General features: G+C 53.6%; 2 protein-coding genes across 6 annotated transcripts; one reads left to right on the top strand and one right to left on the bottom strand.

The window, feature by feature from the left end:
* Positions 1 to 120: 120 nt before the first annotated feature.
* Positions 121 to 10,545, bottom strand: ACAA1 (acetyl-CoA acyltransferase 1). Of its 2 annotated transcripts, XM_082745849.1 has the most exons (12): positions 10,110 to 10,545; positions 9,818 to 9,911; positions 8,804 to 8,861; positions 6,294 to 6,373; positions 6,038 to 6,080; positions 3,888 to 3,986; positions 2,849 to 2,929; positions 1,517 to 1,707; positions 1,195 to 1,374; positions 862 to 917; positions 602 to 747; positions 121 to 372 (listed from the first exon to the last, which is right to left on the bottom strand). In XM_082745849.1, exons 1-12 carry the CDS (start codon positions 10,284 to 10,286, stop codon positions 282 to 284), a joined length of 1,296 nt encoding a protein of 431 aa, XP_082601975.1. In that variant the 5' UTR covers positions 10,287 to 10,545; the 3' UTR covers positions 121 to 281. The 2 variants fall into 2 exon arrangements, with proteins under 2 accessions (XP_082601975.1, XP_082601976.1); XM_082745850.1 differs by lacking the exon at positions 6,038 to 6,080 and having other exon boundaries at positions 10,110 to 10,370.
* A 554-nt stretch (positions 10,546 to 11,099) lies between these two features.
* Positions 11,100 to 15,954, top strand: MYD88 (MYD88 innate immune signal transduction adaptor). Of its 4 annotated transcripts, none has more exons than XM_082745930.1 (6): positions 11,100 to 12,633; positions 13,481 to 13,615; positions 14,001 to 14,181; positions 14,374 to 14,465; positions 14,849 to 15,023; positions 15,117 to 15,954. In XM_082745930.1, exons 1-5 carry the CDS (start codon positions 12,306 to 12,308, stop codon positions 15,001 to 15,003), a joined length of 891 nt encoding a protein of 296 aa, XP_082602056.1. In that variant the 5' UTR covers positions 11,100 to 12,305; the 3' UTR covers positions 15,004 to 15,023; positions 15,117 to 15,954. The 4 variants fall into 4 exon arrangements, 3 of the variants coding, with proteins under 3 accessions (XP_082602056.1, XP_082602057.1, XP_082602055.1); XR_014315711.1 differs by having other exon boundaries at positions 12,160 to 12,633; positions 14,001 to 14,162; XM_082745931.1 differs by having other exon boundaries at positions 12,160 to 12,633; positions 14,001 to 14,162; positions 14,849 to 15,954.
* Positions 15,955 to 18,042: the final 2,088 nt, after the last annotated feature.

Genomic DNA, 18,042 nt, shown 5'->3' on the forward strand with positions numbered 1-18,042 from the left:
CCTTGGAGGGCAGTGCTCCCAGCCCAGGCCCTGCCTTATCTGCTCTCAGCATGCAGCTGGGCCAGAGGCAAGGCCCGAGACAGCCAGAACTGGCCTTTGGGAAAAACCACAGCCACCAAGATAAGAATACGTATTTATTGTCCGCTGCACTCCTCATCCCCAGGACCCACATGGTGACCTGGGTGGCCTGGCAGAAGGCAGCCCTGAACCTCAACCACACATGTATTGTGTCACCAGTGCTCATGTTCGTCCCAGTGCTGCCACCGCCACTGGAGCGGAACTCAGTGGGGCCCTGCTCTGTTTCCGGGGTACTCAAAGACAGCAGCGGCTCCCATCCCGGTCCCGATGCACATGGACACCACCCCGTAGGCCCTAGGGAAGCAAGACTATGTTGGCTGGGTGAAGGCACCAAGGGCAAGGTCCTCCCCACTGAGCTCTCCACAGACCTCTGGGCCTGTGGGGCTCCCAGACTGGCCGCTGAAGGCCACACCCAGGATGGCAAGTACTCGCTGGCCCCTAGGGAGAACAGGGGTCAAGGCCCTGTGTCCTCCGTTCAGAGCACACATGCATATGTGCCTCCCGCTCAGCGACCCCAGCTTACCTCTTCCCACGGCGCTTCAGCTCATTAAGGAGCGTGATGACCTGTCGAGCTCCAGTGCAGCCCAGCGGGTGGCCCAGGGCCACTGCACCCCCGAGAGGGTTCACCTTCTCGGGGGGGAGTCCTAGCTTCTCCACACAGTAGACAGCCTGGGAGGGGGCAGAGCATCAGTTACAGTTCCCTCCCCAACCCCTGCATCCCCTGCCCATGGGCTCCTCCTTGGCCATCCTGGGCCCAGGCAACATGGAGAAAGGAAAGCTCACCTGGCTTGCAAAGGCCTCATTAATCTCAAAGATGTCCACGTCATCCACCGTCAGCCCTGCGGGCACAGGGAGAAGACCTGAGCTGACCCAGCATCCCCGTGGCAGGACTCTGTCCCCCAGGGCCCCATCTCAGCCATGGCCTAAAGACTGCTTGCTGTGCCTAATCCACATGGGCAGGTGGGTCCCGGCTGTGAGGTCAGGAAGGGCTGGGGGTCAGGAGGCTAGCCTGGCCCACCTTCACTCCGCAGCACTCACATGACCTCCCCCCACAGCGGCAACAGCATGAGAGGCAGGAGTGGGAAACAGATAGAGATCTCGAAGAAACCACCTTACCTGCTTTCTGCAAAGCTACGGGGATGGCATAGGCAGGTCCAATGCCCATGATGTCAGGCGGGACCCCAACCACCGCATAGGACCTTAGGACCCCAAGGATGGGAAGGCCCAACTCTTCTGCCTTGGACCTCCGAGCCAGGAGGAGGGCAGCTGCCCCATCACTCACCTGACTGGAGTTTCCTAGAGGCAAATCGTAGGGGTTAGGACGCGTCAGGGCAGGTGGAGGAGCTCCACCTGCACACCTTGCCTGGAGGTTCCAGGCTCCCAGAGAACACCCCACAGGGACACGGCCCCTCCTGGCCCTCCCCCAGCCCAGTCTCACCAGCCGTGGTAGAGCCGCCCTTCTTGAAGGCAGGCTTCAGTTTGGCCAGGCCCTCCATGGTGGTGTTGGGGCGGATACCCTCATCCTGGGCCACGGTGATGCTCCTCTCGGTACCCTTGTCATCATGGACCGTGGTGGTCACAGGCACAATCTCAGCTTGGAAACAGCCCTTGCTCTGGGCTCTGGCTGCCCTGCCAGCACCATGGACAGCCAGGCTCAGGCTCCCTTGGGGTGCCTTCCTCTCAGGGGTCCCTTCCTTCCAGGGGTCCCTCCCACTGCCTCTACCGCTCCTGCCCACTGGGGCAGACACACTAATTCAGACTCCTAAACATGGGGACATGCTTGCCTCAGGAGAGCTCTAAGCGACTCCAAGGGCCCCTCTTTCCCAGCCTGGGAGTGGGAGACCTGAAACCTTATGGGGCCTTCTTGGCCTTCAGCTGCCTATCTTCAGATCTTGGCCAATCCCAACCTTGAAGGGCAAGGGGGAGTTTAGACGTGATACCTCCCCCTTTAGCCCTTCACTCACGAGGGACTGAGCCAAATTGAAGATGGAGCCCCAGGAATATCTGTGCTGGGTTCTACCAACTTGTCTGCTCCATCCCTATGGCTCAGTTTCATTTATTCCCCAGTTTCCAAACATTTAAAATGACATACACTAAATTACTTAATGAATCTTATTATTTAAAGAGTACAAAAGCACAAGGTGTTTTTAGGGTGATCCTTGCAATCACAGGCAACATGTCAGTGCCCAGGGTTTCCCCCTGGAGAAGATTCCAGTTTTCAAATGCTTCCTTGACCCCAGGTGCCTAAGAACCACTTCCTCAGAGAAGCCCCCTCCCTTCTTTTGCTGTCCTCTCTGGGCATCTGGGGCTTGTCAACCTCAGCCTGCCCCTGAACAGAGGCCTGAGCCCCGGGGGGTATTCTAATGCTCCCCAGGCACAAGGGTGGTCCAGGAGCTGGGATGCCAGGGTCCCCAGCAGTGCAGGCCCCACAACCAGGCTATCTAGAGAAGCCTGTGGCTGCCATGTCGAATCACCAAACCACAGACAATCAAGAGTCCTGGTCCTCATCACACTGATGAATAGACGGGGAAACTGAAGCCCAGCTAGGGAGAGACTCGGGGTGAACAGACAGTAAAAGGACATGAAAGAGCTGTCAGTGTACTTCCAGCACATCCCTGGTCCCTGCCCACCTCTCCCTCTCGATAGGCACTAGGCTTGGAAACCACTCACTGACCAGCTGTAGCTGGTCAAGCCTCCACCTGAGGCCACTTAATCCAGCCTCAAAACCTCTCTCTAGCCCCTTACACACCCCATCCCAAAAGGCACTCACTTTTGCTGGGAAGCCAGGGCAAAGGTATCCTGCTTCTCCCGCGAAATGCCAAACCGCTCAGCTACATTCTCTGAAGTTATCCTGAAATAAAAGCAGCGCGCACTGTGGGTATATGTCCAGCAGCCTGGGGGCCTGGGCCAGGCTGCAGAGCTCTGCTTGCAACTCAGAGTCCCTGCGGCTGTAGGCAGAGGAGGACAGGAGGGCCAGTCCACACCATGGAGACAGATGACGACTTAGGGTGGAGTGTGGGGGCACAGAGAGGGAGGCAGCAGTGCTGGCCGGACTCCGAGAAGCTTGTACACTGGAAAGACCAGCCCAGTAGCGGGGCAGATGAGGAATGGGTGGGAATACTAACCAGTTACTCTTAGCCAGCTTCCCCTATGCCTTGAGAAAAGCTGCTCTCAGGTGGGGAGAGGAAGGCCCTCATGGCTCTCTGGGAAGGCTACCCCCAGGCTTTCTGCTCACCCAGCCCTCACTCTCAAAGCCCAGAGCCATAGCCAGGCCTTCCAACCTCGCCGCCTGGCTTTAGACACTTCCCTGGGAGATAGGGTCACTGGATGTGGGGGCAGCCAGGGTACTGCCCCTCTCTTAGCCTCAAATCTCACATTCAGGGGAGCTATGACGCCCTGCTTATGAACCTGGGGGATGGCCCAGAGGCTCAGTGATGCTGGCTGCACAGCTAAGGTGCCGAGGAAATGCAAGGCACTGTGACGTTGCCTCTGACAGGGCCCAGGCCCCCGCGCCAGCATGTTCCAAATCAAAGCCCTTCCACATCAAGTTTGTAGGCCTCCAAACCTCTGGCATGCAGCTGCCATCGTTCCTTGTGCTACTGGCCCCTCAGGGTGGGAATGACAGGCTGGGCCATGACTAGAAACCTAGAGGCACAGACGACCTGGAGGCCTCAAGAAAGGGAAGTCAGGGACTACAAGTCCCATCCCCATGTCCCAGCAAAGCAGAACAAGCCCAGGAAGTCACAAGATGATCCAAGACTCTGTGTGCCTGCTCCAGGCCAGGAAGGGAGCTGAGGGGGCAAACTCACCCCATAGGAATCAGGCAGTCTCTGGCCTTCTCCTTCTCCACCAAGCGCGAAGTAATATTTCCAGGGTTTCCTCTGTCAGCCAGGGACATGGACTCCACCCTGAGGAGGCAGCGTAGGAGGGCGGTCACTCCCAGGACTCCCCCAGGGAGAGCTATGCCTCTGGCGAGTGCTAGGAAAAAGGCTGCAGGCCCTGAGAAATCCAGCAGGCTGTCTCGGAACCCTGGGCAGGACACTGGCCAGGAAGGCAGAGCTGGCCATGCAGGGCTGCTGGGTCCCCTCCACCCCCATGCGAGGACGGAGTGTTGCACAGTCCACACTTCCAGGCAGGGCTGTGCTTCTCTAGCGCAAATGCTCCTGCAGCTGGCCAGTCCGTGGTTCCCTGGCAAAGCCACCTAGTGCGGGCCACATCCAGGAAACCTAGGCCCTGCCCTCAGGCAGCAAAGGTTCAGAGGGTAAAAGAAAAGTATTTTAAAAGCCACAGATCAAAGGGCATCTGATCTGCACAGACCACGAGGTGCCAGGAGCTCTGGAAGGCAAGATCTCAGTTTGGAGCTGTCAAACAGGCTTTCAAGGGGCTGTGGTGGGGGTGAGGGGACACCTGGGGGGCGGAGTCAGTTAAGCGTCCAACTCTGGGATTTGGCTCAGGTCTGATCTCAGGGTCATGAGATTGAGCCCCAAGTCCAGCACCATGCTCAGTGCAGAGTCAGCTTGGTTTTCTCTCCCTCATTCTGCCCACCCTTCCCCCTGGCTCGGGCGCATGTGCTTTCTCTCAAAAAAAGGTTAAAAAAAAGGCCCTCAAGGCCCTCAAGGAACATAGGGCCTCAAGGGATAACATGTAACTCTGAATGCTTTTCACATGCCCTGTGCTACTTGAAAATCTGTTCAGATATTAGAAAGCTTTCAACAGCATCAGTCACATGCCATACATCCCAGAGTGGTAGCTGCTGTTACTACTCTCTTTAATATTATCAATTTCAACAGGACTGAGGTCTTTTCCCCCCATTTTATACATGAGGACACTGAGGCCCAAAGAGCTGAGTAACTTGTCCATAGTCACTCAGCAGGGATCCAGACTTAGATGTCTGGCCCCAGAGCCCGTTCCCAACCAGGATGCCCTGGGGCTTCTCTTCATGATCAAAGTCTATGGGGGACAGTCTTGGCCCAGACCTTCAATACTCTAGAAACATAGTCTTTAATCTGCCTGGGGACTCAGATGCCCTCTCAAGAACTCATGAAGACTCCACCCTTTTCAAGTTATCCATACCTGTCCCACCCCTAGGAAGATAAGAGGACCATGAGAGAAATCCAAGGGCAGACTGGCAGTGGCCCTTGCCTCGCCCAAGGCTCTGCAGTGTGGTCTCTGGCTTTGTTTACAAGAGCAGACAACCAGTGCCAGGAAGCACAGCCCTGAGGCAACCCAACAATAATCCAAGAAATGCTCCAAAGTAGAAATGAAAGACAGAGACAACGTGTCGAAATCCTGGGGCTGCTTGCCTCCCAGAGCCGGCCAGAGTCTTGGCTTTGCCTGCCCTCTGATACCAGATGCCCACCCCAGACGGGGTCCCAGGGCCCTTCCCCTTCCTGGAGGCACTGCCCTATATGCCTTCTGTGACTCCAGGTGCTTCCGCTGAAGACAGAGCCACAGCTGACAGTGACCAAACCACCCCAGATCTGACCATGCCCCTCAGAGCCCAGCAGGCAACTGCAAGTTTCCACCATGGTACCAAGGAAGGGGTCAAGGGGACCCACAGCCTCATAAAATGAACAGACTAGTTACACAGCAGACAACTGTCCCTGGCTTCAGGCAACCCAAACTGCAATGTCTCAATAGCATCATAGGGCCACAGAAGGAAATCCAAGGTCTCTATTTTCTCAAAATACTTGTGTTTTCCAGCCTGACAAATTCCCAAGAAAGCAAGCTTTTAAAGCCAATTCCCTTTCCCCACTAGTGCTGAGAGGTGTGAGCAGTTCCTGAGCATGCAGAGCTGGGGGCTACTTCTAAGCTGAATTTCTAAGAACCTACTCCCAGCCATCTGCCTAAAAGGGCTAAGGGAGAATCCTGTCATTACGGCCCCTGAGAACTCAGGACATGAAAAGTAGTGTTATTGTTAAACGTTGATTAGTAAGCTCTGGCAGAAAGAAATTCTTACCCACAAGCCATGCCAATGTCATAAGACCCATTTCTGATGCCACCTGCAACAAAAGCATTTCATAAACATTCTTTATCAGAGTCCATCTGCTCTAAAACAGAGGAGCCTCTTTCCCATCTGGTCTCTAAATGGGACTTGGCCCCAGCCTCAGAGATGGTAAGACCCAGGTAAAGTAGACCTTAGGTAAGACCTAAACCCATGGAGCCAGGACCAAGGCCAGGCTGGAGCAGTGGGTACCCACCCCGTCATAACTTACCAGCTATGTTGGCCACTGCCTGGAGCCCAGATGAACATTGTCTATTGACGGTGGACAAAGGCACGGTCTCTGGGATGTCACTGAAACAGAAAGCGAAACCACAGTCAGCCCCCTCTCCTCTGCCAGGCTCTCATGGAAAGCAGGCCTATGCTCCTGGTCAATAAGACTGCCCCAGCAAGGGATACAAAAACGAAGGGAACAAACCCAACAGCCCTGTCGCCACTCTAGGCCAGATCCTTTCTGGGCAGACCCCATCTCTGCAGGAACCTGTACCCCAGGGCCCCACAACACCTGCTCTTTCTTCCTCTGAGTCTCCTTAACCAAGGTCAAGAACAGCCCAAAGGCAAGGAAAACTGGTTGGACCACAAGGATCCTTCTTTCTCTCCCTTTGAAGATTAAAAAAAAGGAAAACTATACATCCGTTTCCTCAAAATAATAATAATAATAAAAGAACGGATCTGTTGCTGGGGCAGAAAACCAGGGCAAAAATAATAGTAAAATAAAAAATGAATGAATGAATGAATGGATGAATGAACGTCTCAAGCATGAGGCCAGAAACCACCAACCTTACCACTATTTAGCTAACCCTTTTTTTTTTTAAAGATTTTATTTATTTGATAGAGATCACAAGCAGGCAGAGAGGCAGGCAGAAAGAGAAGGGGGGAAGCAGACTCCCTGCTGAGCAAAGAGTCCAATGTGGGGCTTGATCCCAGGACCCTGAGATCATGACCTGAGCTGAAGGCAGAGGCCTAACCCACTGAGCCACCCAGGCGCCCCTTTAGCTAACCCTTTATGTTCCCACTCTCTGGAAGGTCTGTTCCCAGCTGGACAAAGAACCCTTGATGGGTACCAAGTATTCTAACATCCCTTTTTTGGGTGTGTTCCCCTGGGTTTCCACACTGGTACCAGTCCGAGAAGCTGGTGGGGCTGTCCCTCCTGATGTAACCCTCCCGGTCCAAGGGTACGAACCCCTGGGAAAATCCCCAGCCCTTCCTCAGACCCTTGGATTCAGAACTTCAGGGGGTGAACGTGCTATGGAGATGATCTGGTGTGTAGCCAGGGTCAGCAACCTGTGAGCTAGTGCCCAGGCCAGGCCCTGCTGAGAGCCTCTCAGGTGGGTAGCCTCCTAGGCTCATGCAGCCTGTATAATCCCTCCCAGGTCTCCTAACTCCTTACTAGCTAGTTACTACTTAGTTACCACTTCTTCACCCAATCCACCAGCAGTTCACCAAAAACTTGCTCTATACAAAGTGCCATGTGAGGGATGCTGACATCCCTAGAGGCAGGCTGACCAGCACAGAGACAATGGATCAGCTGGCAGAGACTGCAATAATAGCGCATAGAGAGGAGGGAGGGACAGCACTCCAAGGGGACAGAGTGACCAGCACAGGGAAGACAGTGGGCAGACAGGTGGGCTGAAAGAGTAAAAGTCAAGGCAAATAAATAGCTGGGAGATAAGGCTGGATGCTACGTCTGGAGCTATATAGAGGGAATCCTCGAACTCCACGCTAAGCAGTCCGAACCTATCCTACTCCCTAAAGGTTTGTCAGTTTTCCTATTCCTTCACTAGCTTACGTTCCTATTATTTCTTCTCCAGGTAGTAGAAGTGCAAAGTGGTTCTTAAATATACACATGACGATAATTTAAGCACTCCTCCCTTGTTTTGGGACAGCAAGTGGTGAAGGGCAAGTTTCCCAGGGCCCCTCCAGGGCTACCCCTCACCCCAGGGTTCTGCCGCATCCCCAGGCCTCTGCAAATAAACTATGTCTTGAAGGTCTTGGCTTGCTCAACTAGGTTTTAAAAGCTCAAAGTCAGGGCACCTGGGTGGCTCAGTGGGTTAAGCCTCTGCCTTCGGCTCAGGTCATGATCTCAGGGTCCTGGGATCGGGCTCTCTGCTCAGCGGGGAGCTTGCTTCCCCCTCTCTGCCTGCCTGCCTTACTGCGTAATTGTGATCTCTGTCTCTGTTAAATAAAATCTTAAAAAAATAAAAGCTCAAAGTCACCCTTCAGTGTGTCTTCCTGGTTAGTTGCCTGGCAAAAGAGGACAGAGTCCACGATTAGGCAAGCAACAGCTGACTTTGGCTAAATCATCAGGCCCCAGAGAGCTTTTGCTCTAGTCCCAAAGGCCCTGTTTGTCTTGGCTCAGCACCGATAATGCAAACTTCCTTCAAAGTAGGGGAGGGGCACCCAGCTGGCTCATTCAGAAGAGCCCACACTCTTGATCTCGAGGTCCGGAGTTCAAGCCCCACACTAGGCACAGAGGTTACTTAAAAAACACAGAACAAAACAAACAAACAAAAAACCTACAAAAAAAAAAAAAAAAACAAAAACAAAAACACAAGGATATGCCAAAGTAGGGGAAAGGTAGTGTCCACAAAAGCAGGGTGTCAAGGACCCTGGCTGCATCTGGATCTGGTACCCAACCATTCATAGGCTGAGGTCCCTGGGGCCTCACTGAGCCTACACAAGAATCAAAATGGCCAACCCACAGCTAGAACTAGAAAAGTTTACCTCAGAAACTGCGCAATTCGGGCCATGATTGCTCCGGCCCCCGGCTGAAGCACATTTCCTGTGGACAACAAACCTTTATTCAGTGCCAGATAGTGTTCCAGACACTCAGGTACAGTTGTGAATACTAGAGAGAGGACATTCCAGATCTTCCTTCCACAACACAAGCCCCCAGCAGGCTCCACTGGGGCTCTGGAATTTCAAGGAGCTAGTCATACAGCAGCTTGCCCTGGTCATACAATTAAACCCAGTCCGCAGGAGTCACAGGCTCCCTTAACCTGGACTGTGCTTTTCCAAATCAATGCACAGCGGGAAGGCTGGGTGCCTGCCTTTAAAGGAAACATGGAAGGGAGACTGCAACGCAAAGCTCGCAAACAAACTGGTCTTGTCAGGGAAATGAATTTCTGAAAATGCACACCTCTCTGAAGTGACAGCCAAACCTGCTGGCATTTCAGAGGCAGAACAGCGATGCTCCACCTAAGGATGGCACCCATTGATAGGAGTCTAGCCATATTCTATTGTTTCCAGGCCAGAGGAGTAGGGTTGGAGGTAAAAGGTTGGAGAATGTCAAGAGGCTCTGGATTTCAGGTCCAATTTCGGCTGCTAATTTCCCAGGACTGAGTGTCTCCATCTGTGAGGGGCTGAACTACACGGTTTTGATGGTCCTGTTCTGTGATGGCACAGGCAGGATGGGTTAGAGAACCCTGTCTCCTACGGGTGTCTGCAAACTCCTGTGCCAACAGCTTGGGTGTTAGAATGGCATGAAGATCGCTGCTCTCCATCATACTTAACAGGCAGAACGTGCTTGGGTAGGGGTGGAGAGGCAGAGAGTGCCTGGAAGTGGGAGGGAAGGGTAGGCTCTGAAGAAACGATTAAATTCACTGCATGGGGTCCCCTGACATTCCCCTCAGTGAAAGCACCTACAAGATGCCTGGAGGGTGAAGAGGTGTTTGCGGAGGGCTTTGGCCGGATGGAGGGCGAGGAGGACCAAGCCCAGAGCTCGGGGAATGTACTCACCCACGCAGATATCCCCCAGCTGCGCCGGGCTCAGCTTCATGTCCCGGAGAACCGCGGTCATGACGGCCGAGAGAAGCTCGTCGGGGGTGGTGTCCTGCAGCGAGAGGCACCGCCGCGGTGATCCCCCGCCACCAGTGCACGGCGTTCGCGGGACCCCCGCTCCCCCACCCCACCCGAGAGACACAAAGCGGTCACAGCTCGGGCGCGGAGTCCCCTCCGGCGCCGAGGGGCCAGCCCCCAGCCTCCTCAGGCCCCCAGTCTTCCACCGGGCGCCCGGACCCTGGGGCCTCACCTTGAAGCCGCCGCGGCCCCCTCGGCCAATGGCCGTGCGCCGCCCGTGCACCACCACCACGTCCTCGGCCGACACCTGCGGAGCGCCGCTCAAGCACGGCGCGGCCTCCGGTGCCGGCTCCCCCCGACACTGGGGGTGGCCGGTCAGGTGGCCCAGCACCACCTGCAGCCTCCGCATGGCGACTCTCCGCCCAGTTAAGCCCCGGCTCCGCCGGGAACAACGTAGAAGCTAACAGACCGCCTTCCGCGCAGGCGCAGAACCCACTCTACCAGGAGGCTTTAACTCTGCCCAGAGCCCCGCCCTAAAGTCTCGCCCGCCTCCCACCTCAGCCAACCAGAAGGGGTGTCTACCTCAGGTCCCGCCCCCTTCTTCTAATCAGACCACCTAAAGCAGAGCTCTTGTTTTGGTGGAGACTCTTTCCCCTCAAAGCCCCGAAGCCCCGCCTGCCTTAGCCGAAGGCTGCCAACCAGGAGTGGGGCCCTTTCCAAGCCCCGCCCAGAAATGCCGGCCGGAAACCCTTCCCGTTGCAGTCTTGCCTACTGAAGAGTCCTTTCGGTGGCTTGTGTGTGTCTTTATTTTTTTAAGATAATATTTATTGGGACGCTTGGGTGGCTCAGCCTGTTAAGCGTCTGCCTTCGGCTCGGGTCATGATCCCCAGGTCCTGGGATCGAGACCCGCATGGCACTTCCTGCTCAGTGGAGAGTCTGCTCTCCCTCTGTTCCCCGCCCCCACCCCGTTTGTTCTTTCTCTGGGGCTGTCTTCCTCTCTCTCTTAAATAAATAAATAAGCTTTAAACAATTCTTACTTATTTATTTGAGAGAGAGAGAGCCCAAAATCACGAGCTAGGGGAGAGGCAGAGGGAGAGGAGAGAATCTTAAGACTCCACCATGAGCAGCATCTTCACTTGGGGCTTAGATCTGTAAGCCCTGAGATCCTGACCTGAGCTGCAACCACCAGTCAGACGCTCTACCGACTGAGCCACCCAGGAGCTGCATAGCCCTTCCAGTATCTTGAAACAAAGTCCGCCATTGCCGGGGCGGTTTCCCCTATAACCCTGCCTGCTGCAGGCTACCAAACCCAAGAAGAGGGGGACCGCCAGCACCACTCCCCAACCCGCCCATCGGCGGCTTCCTGCTTGGAAAAGAGGCGGGGACTCTTAATTCCTCTTTCCACTCGTCAGTTATCTTTGCTGTCTCCTGGATCTCTGCACTGGAGCTGAGAGTCTTAAATAATCCCCAGAGGCCCCAGACCCCTACCCTGACGTGCTGGCGCTGTCCTGGGAAGTCTTTCGAGAACACAGAGGGAACTGGGGACTCTTTTCTGTAGGAGAACAGATTGTATGAAGTTGCCGAGATGTGATAAACTCCCTATACAAGGAGAGTGGCACATACCTACCCATTTTACAGTGGTTTGGGTTTATTTAATCGGTGCCCACCCCCAACACTAAGCTGGGGTCTCCATCGAGTGTATCCGGGGTGCCCTGCAACATGCTTGACACTTACTAGGTGATCAGCAAATACCTATGGAATGAAAGCCCAGAGCTTCCTAGGTCAAGACTGTTTCTCAACCTCTCGCCCCTGAACAACTCTAAAGAACAAGGCCAGGTGCCCCCCTTGAATCCAATGGTAAAGTGTTCCCTCGACCTGAGAGAGTAGTAGGGGGTCTCTCCTAGACACCAAAGGCCAGGGTGCCCTGTTACCCCCAACCCAGAGGGGCTCCCACCTTTCAAAGGCAGGGCCGTGGCATGCCTCAGACTTCAGAAGGGAGTAAACCCTTTTCCACCTCACCTCTGGAATGTGCCTTCCCAAGAGATCTAGGGACCGGTGTAGTGGGGGAATGTCTCCCCCTTTGCCCCCTCCCCGCCATCCTGGAGGGCAGTACCATATGAACTCCTCAGATCCCCCACAGAAAGGACGTGATTCTACCAGATCCCAAAGAGCAAGACACCTATTTCCTACAACCCCCAAAGGAGGGTCCCCGGTTCACATATAACCTGTTGCCCCAGACCCTGAAAACCGAGGCGGGGCGTCCCCACCTCCACACAGCTGCTAGGGCTCCAGATTCAAGTGCAGGGCGGTGCTTCTCGGAAACAGAAACCGGCGGGGCGGGGCCGGCGGCGGGGGTGGCGGTAAAGGAAGGAGGAAGCTCCGACAGGCTACGCGACTCAACAGCGCTGAGGCTCCGGAGTATCCCGCCATGGCCGCAGAAGTCTCCCCCGCGGAGTCCGCGTCCGCGGTCTGCTCTGTGTCCTCCCTGCCCCTGGCTGCTCTCAACGTGCGAGTGCGGCGCCGCCTATCGCTGTTCCTGAATGTGCGGACGCAGGTTGCGGCGGATTGGACCGCGCTGGCGGAGGAGATGGGCTTCGAGTACTTGGAGATCCGGCATCTGGAGATGCACGCTGACCCCATGGGCAAGCTGCTGGACGACTGGCAGGGACGCCCTGGGGCCTCGGTGGGCCGTCTGCTTGAGCTGCTCACCAAGCTGGGCCGCGAAGATGTGTTGGTGGAACTGGGGCCCAGCATTGGTGAGGAGGCGCGCGCTTCCGGTCTTTTACCTGCGGTGGTGGGGGCGGTGGGCTGACCTTCCCAGCCTCAGCATCTAACCTCCCCTGGAGAAGCCCTCCTTTTCTGCCTGGGGTGGGGTGGGGACGCTGGAGGTAGCCTTGCAGGAGTGGTACCACCGTGAGAGACCAGTTCCTTCTTTCAGTGGGGTGATAGGAACTGGAGTAAGGGGGTGAAGGCTGGAGAGAAGTAAAGGCGTTCACGTAGGGCCAGGAGTCAGAATCGGGGTCCTTTGTGGGGGAGGCAGGACTGCTTCAGGTGGAGCAACAGGGCAGGTGAGGGACTGAAAGCTGACAGTCATTTAAATCTCAGGTCCCTGGGAAATGCAGCCCTCCTGCCCCTTGGTGACACATAACATGTATGCACAGGTGTAGGAACAGTGGCCTATAGATGACACATCTTGCTTGGCTGGGGCCTCTGCCCTCGCTGCACATAACCACTGGGTCTAGCGAACTGTTCTTGCACACCAGTCCCTCGCTGCCATCAGCAGTGGGTGCTAGAACAAGCAGACCTTGGGTTCTATTCTCAGGAGTTCTAGGAGGGAGCACCAGGAAAAAGGGACAGAAAGACACAAGCCTGACCATGATGACTTTCCAAATGACCAGAACACCAATGACATCTTTTTGGAATGGTCAGAACCAGATGGGAACTCAACTTTTCATAGCTGTTGAACTGTGGATGGCACCAGTGTGCTGGAAAAGGCCTGGATCACAACATAGTTAAGGGAGTGGGAAAAGAGCTGGATCCTAACTGGGGTAGAGGCATGGGACAAACAGGGGGAGTCTGCCACACCCTGTCTCTTCTCTGCAGAGGAGGATTGCCAAAAGTATATTCTGAAACAGCAGCAAGAGGAGTCTGAGAAACCCTTACAGGTGCCTGCTGTAGACAGCAGCGACCCACGGACACCAGAGCGGGGGGGCATCACCATGCTTGATGACCCCCTAGGTAAGGATCCAATATTGCTCCCCAGTTGTGACAAATGGATCAAAGGATATTGGGTTAAAAGTATAGGAGATGGGCTGTGGCCCCTTGGGCAAGTCACCTGATCTCTCTGATCTCCCAAATTCCTTACCTAAGAAATGGGAATAATAATAATCCTCTCTCTGAGATGGTATGAGATTCATGAAATTATGTGTCTGTTTCATGGTCAACCCAGGGCTTGGCCCCTGCAGGGAAGATACTCATCTTCCCTCTCCTAGAAAGGGCACTTTCTCTTAGAGTCACCTCAGGATTGGTGTAGGGTTCAGGACCAAGGTCACCTAGATTGGGGGTTCCTGGCTGGGCTCTTCCTCTGTAGAGCTTTGACATCACCCTTGTGCTCTGCACCCAGGGCAAATGCCCGAGCGTTTTGATGCCTTCATCTGCTACTGCCCCAGCGATATCCAGTTTGTTCAGGAGATGATCCGGCAGCTGGAACAGACAAACTATCGGCTGAAGTTGTGTGTGTCCGATCGTGATGTCCTGCCTGGCACCTGTGTCTGGTCCATTGCCAGTGAGCTTATTGAGAAGAGGTTGGCTAAGTAGCCGGGGTGCAAGCCGGGGGGTACATAAAGCCCTGCCCAAGAGATCCAGATGCTGGAATTCTCCTAGTCGGGCTCTGTCTAGCCTGGGCACAGTGGACTTCTCCTGAGTCTTTTCCCGGGGGCGGGGGGTATGCCGAACTAGGTTGCCACAGTGCCTGCAGCCTGACCACTCTCCCCTAGGTGCCGGCGGATGGTGGTGGTTGTCTCTGATGATTACTTACAAAGCAAGGAATGTGACTTCCAGACTAAGTTTGCGCTCAGCCTCTCCCCGGGTAAGTACTGCCTTTGCCACGGAGGTGTCCCACCTTTGTCCAAGGTTAGGCCCCCTCAGTAATGATTGAAACACAGCTACTGCCAGTTCTTCCCACCCTACTTAGTTCTCAGGTGGAGAAACTGAGGCCCTCCACTGAGGGGTGGGTGGGTGGGACCTCAGGATGCCATCAGTCTCTCACCAAGGCCATCGATGTAGCACCGAGGACCCCTGTAGGTTTCTGCACACCTGAGTGTGTGTGCACACGAGTGCCCTGTGTGTGAGTGAATGTGTGCCAGGGGTGCTTCGTTGAGGGGAGGGCTGTTAACCCCGGGGCCGGGGACCGATCACACCACTGCTGTGGGGGGAGGGTCTGATGTCAGCTTGGAACTCCTTGGCTTGCAGGTGCCCATCAGAAGCGATTGATCCCCATCAAGTACAAGGCAATGAAGAAAGAGTTCCCCAGCATCCTGCGGTTCATCACTGTCTGCGACTACACCAACCCCTGCACCAAGTCCTGGTTCTGGACTCGCCTCGCTAAGGCCCTGTCCCTGCCCTGAAGTGCCATGGGACCCTGGATGTGTGTACATATGTCTGTCTGCCTGTTCATGTACTTCTGCCCCTGCTTCCTCCTGCAGTTGTAGGGGTAATCTGTGCTCCACTTGCCTCTCAGTTTCTCGAGATGCCGACTCCACAGACACATCCATAGCCACTGTGCAGTGTGGACATTGTATCTCATGTCCTGCATGGAACCAACGGCTGCAAGGGGCACAGCCACATGCGGGGTTATCTGCCAACACAGTGAAATCCAGAGCCAGCTGACACTAAGAGGACCAATGGAAGCAGCCCTGACGTGTTCACACATCTTGGGCCTCAGTTTCTCCACCTGAGAACTAAGTAGGGTGGGAAGAACTGGCAGTAGCTGTGTTTCAATCACTACTGAGGGGGCCTAACCTTGGACAAAGGTGGGACACGCTTTTCTCTTTTTTTCCCTCTTCATTGAAACCTAACTCTGGAAAGAACCCAATATGCCAGCATTTATGCCCTCTGTGAAGCACAGAGCAAGAAAGAGCTGCTTAAACCCACAGAGCAAGTAAGCTGCAGACTTCCCTCCCAGGGGATTTGTGTGCTAGTTATCTTCAAGCTCTCCCTGGGGGAGAAAATGTTATGGTCTCAGGTTTCTGTCCCATGGCAGACCCTAGGACCCTAAATCTAATAGGAAATGTATCTTTCCTGCTTCACACCCAGCCAGGGCTAAGGCAAGGTACCTTTCCTCAAGGTCTTGGGAGGGACTGGAGGCCCCTCTCTACATGATCTTGATGAAGCACTTCGCTAACCGTGCACTTATCCTCACTTTGATCTTGGGGATTATTTTTAAACAATTTCAAAAAAGTACCTTTCATACCTGTTTTGTATGCACTGTGAGAATTTCAGAGAGCTGAAATATGCCTATGTTTGTCCTTTCTCTTCTTTATCCTGGGTTTATAATAAAGAGTTCTATACTTTTGGAATAGCAGGTGTCATTTGTGTCTGGGAGTTTGGAAGTAGTAACCTGGGATAAAGCTCTCCTGGGTAAGAGAAATTGGCCCATGGGGTAGGCTCCAGGGGGTTTGGCAGGGGCTTCCTGAAGGCTGGGCGTCCTCACAGGTCCCAAGCCTCACCAGGGCTGCAGGCAGAACCAGGAATAGGGGCCTCAGTTCCAGACTCTGGGGAGATTGCTCCCCTCTACCAAGCTTGGTCTTCTCTGGATTGTGCCACGTTTCTGGGTCCTTGCTTGGCCCTTCTAGGCTCCAAGGAAAGTCAGGAGAATTTCTGGCCCACAGATCTCTAGAGAATTCAGTTATGAATAATAGTTATCCTGAAGCATATCTGTGCTAATCCTGAAGATTTTGATCTATTTTTGCTTTTTTTTTTTCCCCTAAGACTTTTTTTTTTTTTGAGAGGGGCACCTGGGTGGCTCAGTCAGTTAATTGTCTGCCTTCAGCTTGGGTCATGATCCCAAGGTCTGGTCATTATCCCAGAGTCCTGTCATAATCCCAGGGTACTGGGATTGAGCCTCACATCAGGCTCCCTGTTCTGTAGGGAGCCTGCTTCTCCCTCTCTCTCTGCCTGCTGCTCCCCCTGCTTGTGCTCTCTCTGTCAAAAGAATAAATCTTTTTTTTTTTTTTTAATTTTTTGTTGTTGTTAAGAGAGCAAGCAAGCATACCCATGTGGGGGAGTGGGGAGAGGGAGAGGGTTAAGAGAGAATCTCAAGCAGATTCCATGTCCAGCATGAAGCCTGACATGCAGCTGGATCTCAACCCTGAGATCATGACCTGAGCCAAAATCAAGAGTCAGACACTTAACCAGCTGAGCCACTAGTACCCCTAAAGATTTGATTTTTAAGTAATCTATACACCCAATGGGGGCTGGAACTTACAACCCTGACCAAGATCAAGAGTTGCGTTCTGTACTGACTGAGCCAGCCAGGTGCCCTGGTTTTGATCTATTTTTTAAATTGAATACCACTTTTTTTACTGTTCACTCAAAAAATTTTTGAAAATATACTATTATTAAAAATTCAGTGATAATTCTAATCCAAGAGATAACTCTAGTGATCTTTTAGAGTACCCAGACTTTATCAGTGACCATAGCTTTTCACTCAGTGGTCTGTTACCATGTCCTGGCTCCTGAGCCTCCTGGATACTGGAGGCTTGCCAGCCTTGCCCATGCCCTCAGGGACTACTAGAAGTGCCCCATGTATTCAGGGCAGCCCCGAGATAGGACTTCCCTCTTCAGTGTGCCCTGGGAAGCAGAGCCTCAGTGTGGTCCTGGAATAGTGCCCCCCCACACCGCCCAGGGTCTGCCCTGTGCCGCCTATGACTGGGGAGATAGCCTGTGGGTCACCTCCTGGTCTTGGGGTTGGGCGGGAAGCGGGGGAGGGTGGTCCTCTGGATAATACCAGTAGAGTCACGGAAAACACTTCCATTCTTTCAGACCAGGCTGGTGATCTGAATGTGCTCACTCACTCCCTTCTAATCCTCATACCTCTCCCACATTCCTTCCACCAATGCCCACTTCCGCACAGGTTCCCTGATACCAGGAAAGGTTCCCTGATACCAAGGTTCCCTGATACCAAGAAAACTTCCTCTCCTCATTTTGGGCGTAGTCTTCTAGGAACCTTTTATTAAGAATCCCTCATTTTTCAGTAGGGGAGTTTCACTGCTGAAATTATCAAAGGCAAAAGCAGAAAATTTTGAAGGGCAAAGTTAAAATACAAAACTGTATGACTTCATGACTATGAACCTGAACTCTGCCACAAGTCAGTGACGGGGGAAAACAATAGGGAGAGGGGTTTCCTCCAGATTAGATAATAAAATATATATAATATAGGGTGACTATGTTGGATCCTGGTTTAAACAGATCAATTGTAAAAAGACATTCTTGGGTCATATAACTGATAGAGGTTAATATCCAGAACTCCCACAATTCAACAAAAAAGAAATATTAACAATTTAAAAATGAGCAAGGGACTTGAACAGATATTTCTCCAAATTAAAACCACAAGGGGCACCTGGGTAGCTCAGTAGGTTAAGTGGCTGACTCTTGATTTCTCAACT

Source organism: Mustela nivalis (assembly GCF_964662115.1).
Source record: "Mustela nivalis genome assembly, chromosome: 1".
In the NCBI taxonomy this organism is placed as follows: domain Eukaryota; kingdom Metazoa; phylum Chordata; class Mammalia; order Carnivora; family Mustelidae; genus Mustela; species Mustela nivalis.

Bases quoted from the DNA above. Each gene is read 5' to 3' on its own strand.
- ACAA1 (XM_082745849.1), bottom strand. From the start codon at position 10,286: ATGCGGAGGCTGCAGGTGGTGCTGGGCCACCTGACCGGCCACCCCCAG. The intron at 2,930-3,887 runs GTGAGTTTGCCC...CTTTTATTTCAG, and splicing joins GACTGCCTGATTCCTATGGG to GATAACTTCAGAGAATGTAG. The intron at 1,375-1,516 runs GTGAGACTGGGC...ATTTGCCTCTAG, and splicing joins GGGCGGCTCTACCACGGCTG to GAAACTCCAGTCAGGTGAGT.
- MYD88 (XM_082745930.1), top strand. From the start codon at position 12,306: ATGGCCGCAGAAGTCTCCCCCGCGGAGTCCGCGTCCGCGGTCTGCTCT. The intron at 14,182-14,373 runs GTTGGCTAAGTA...ACTCTCCCCTAG, and splicing joins AGTGAGCTTATTGAGAAGAG to GTGCCGGCGGATGGTGGTGG. The intron at 14,466-14,848 runs GTAAGTACTGCC...CTTGGCTTGCAG, and splicing joins TGCGCTCAGCCTCTCCCCGG to GTGCCCATCAGAAGCGATTG.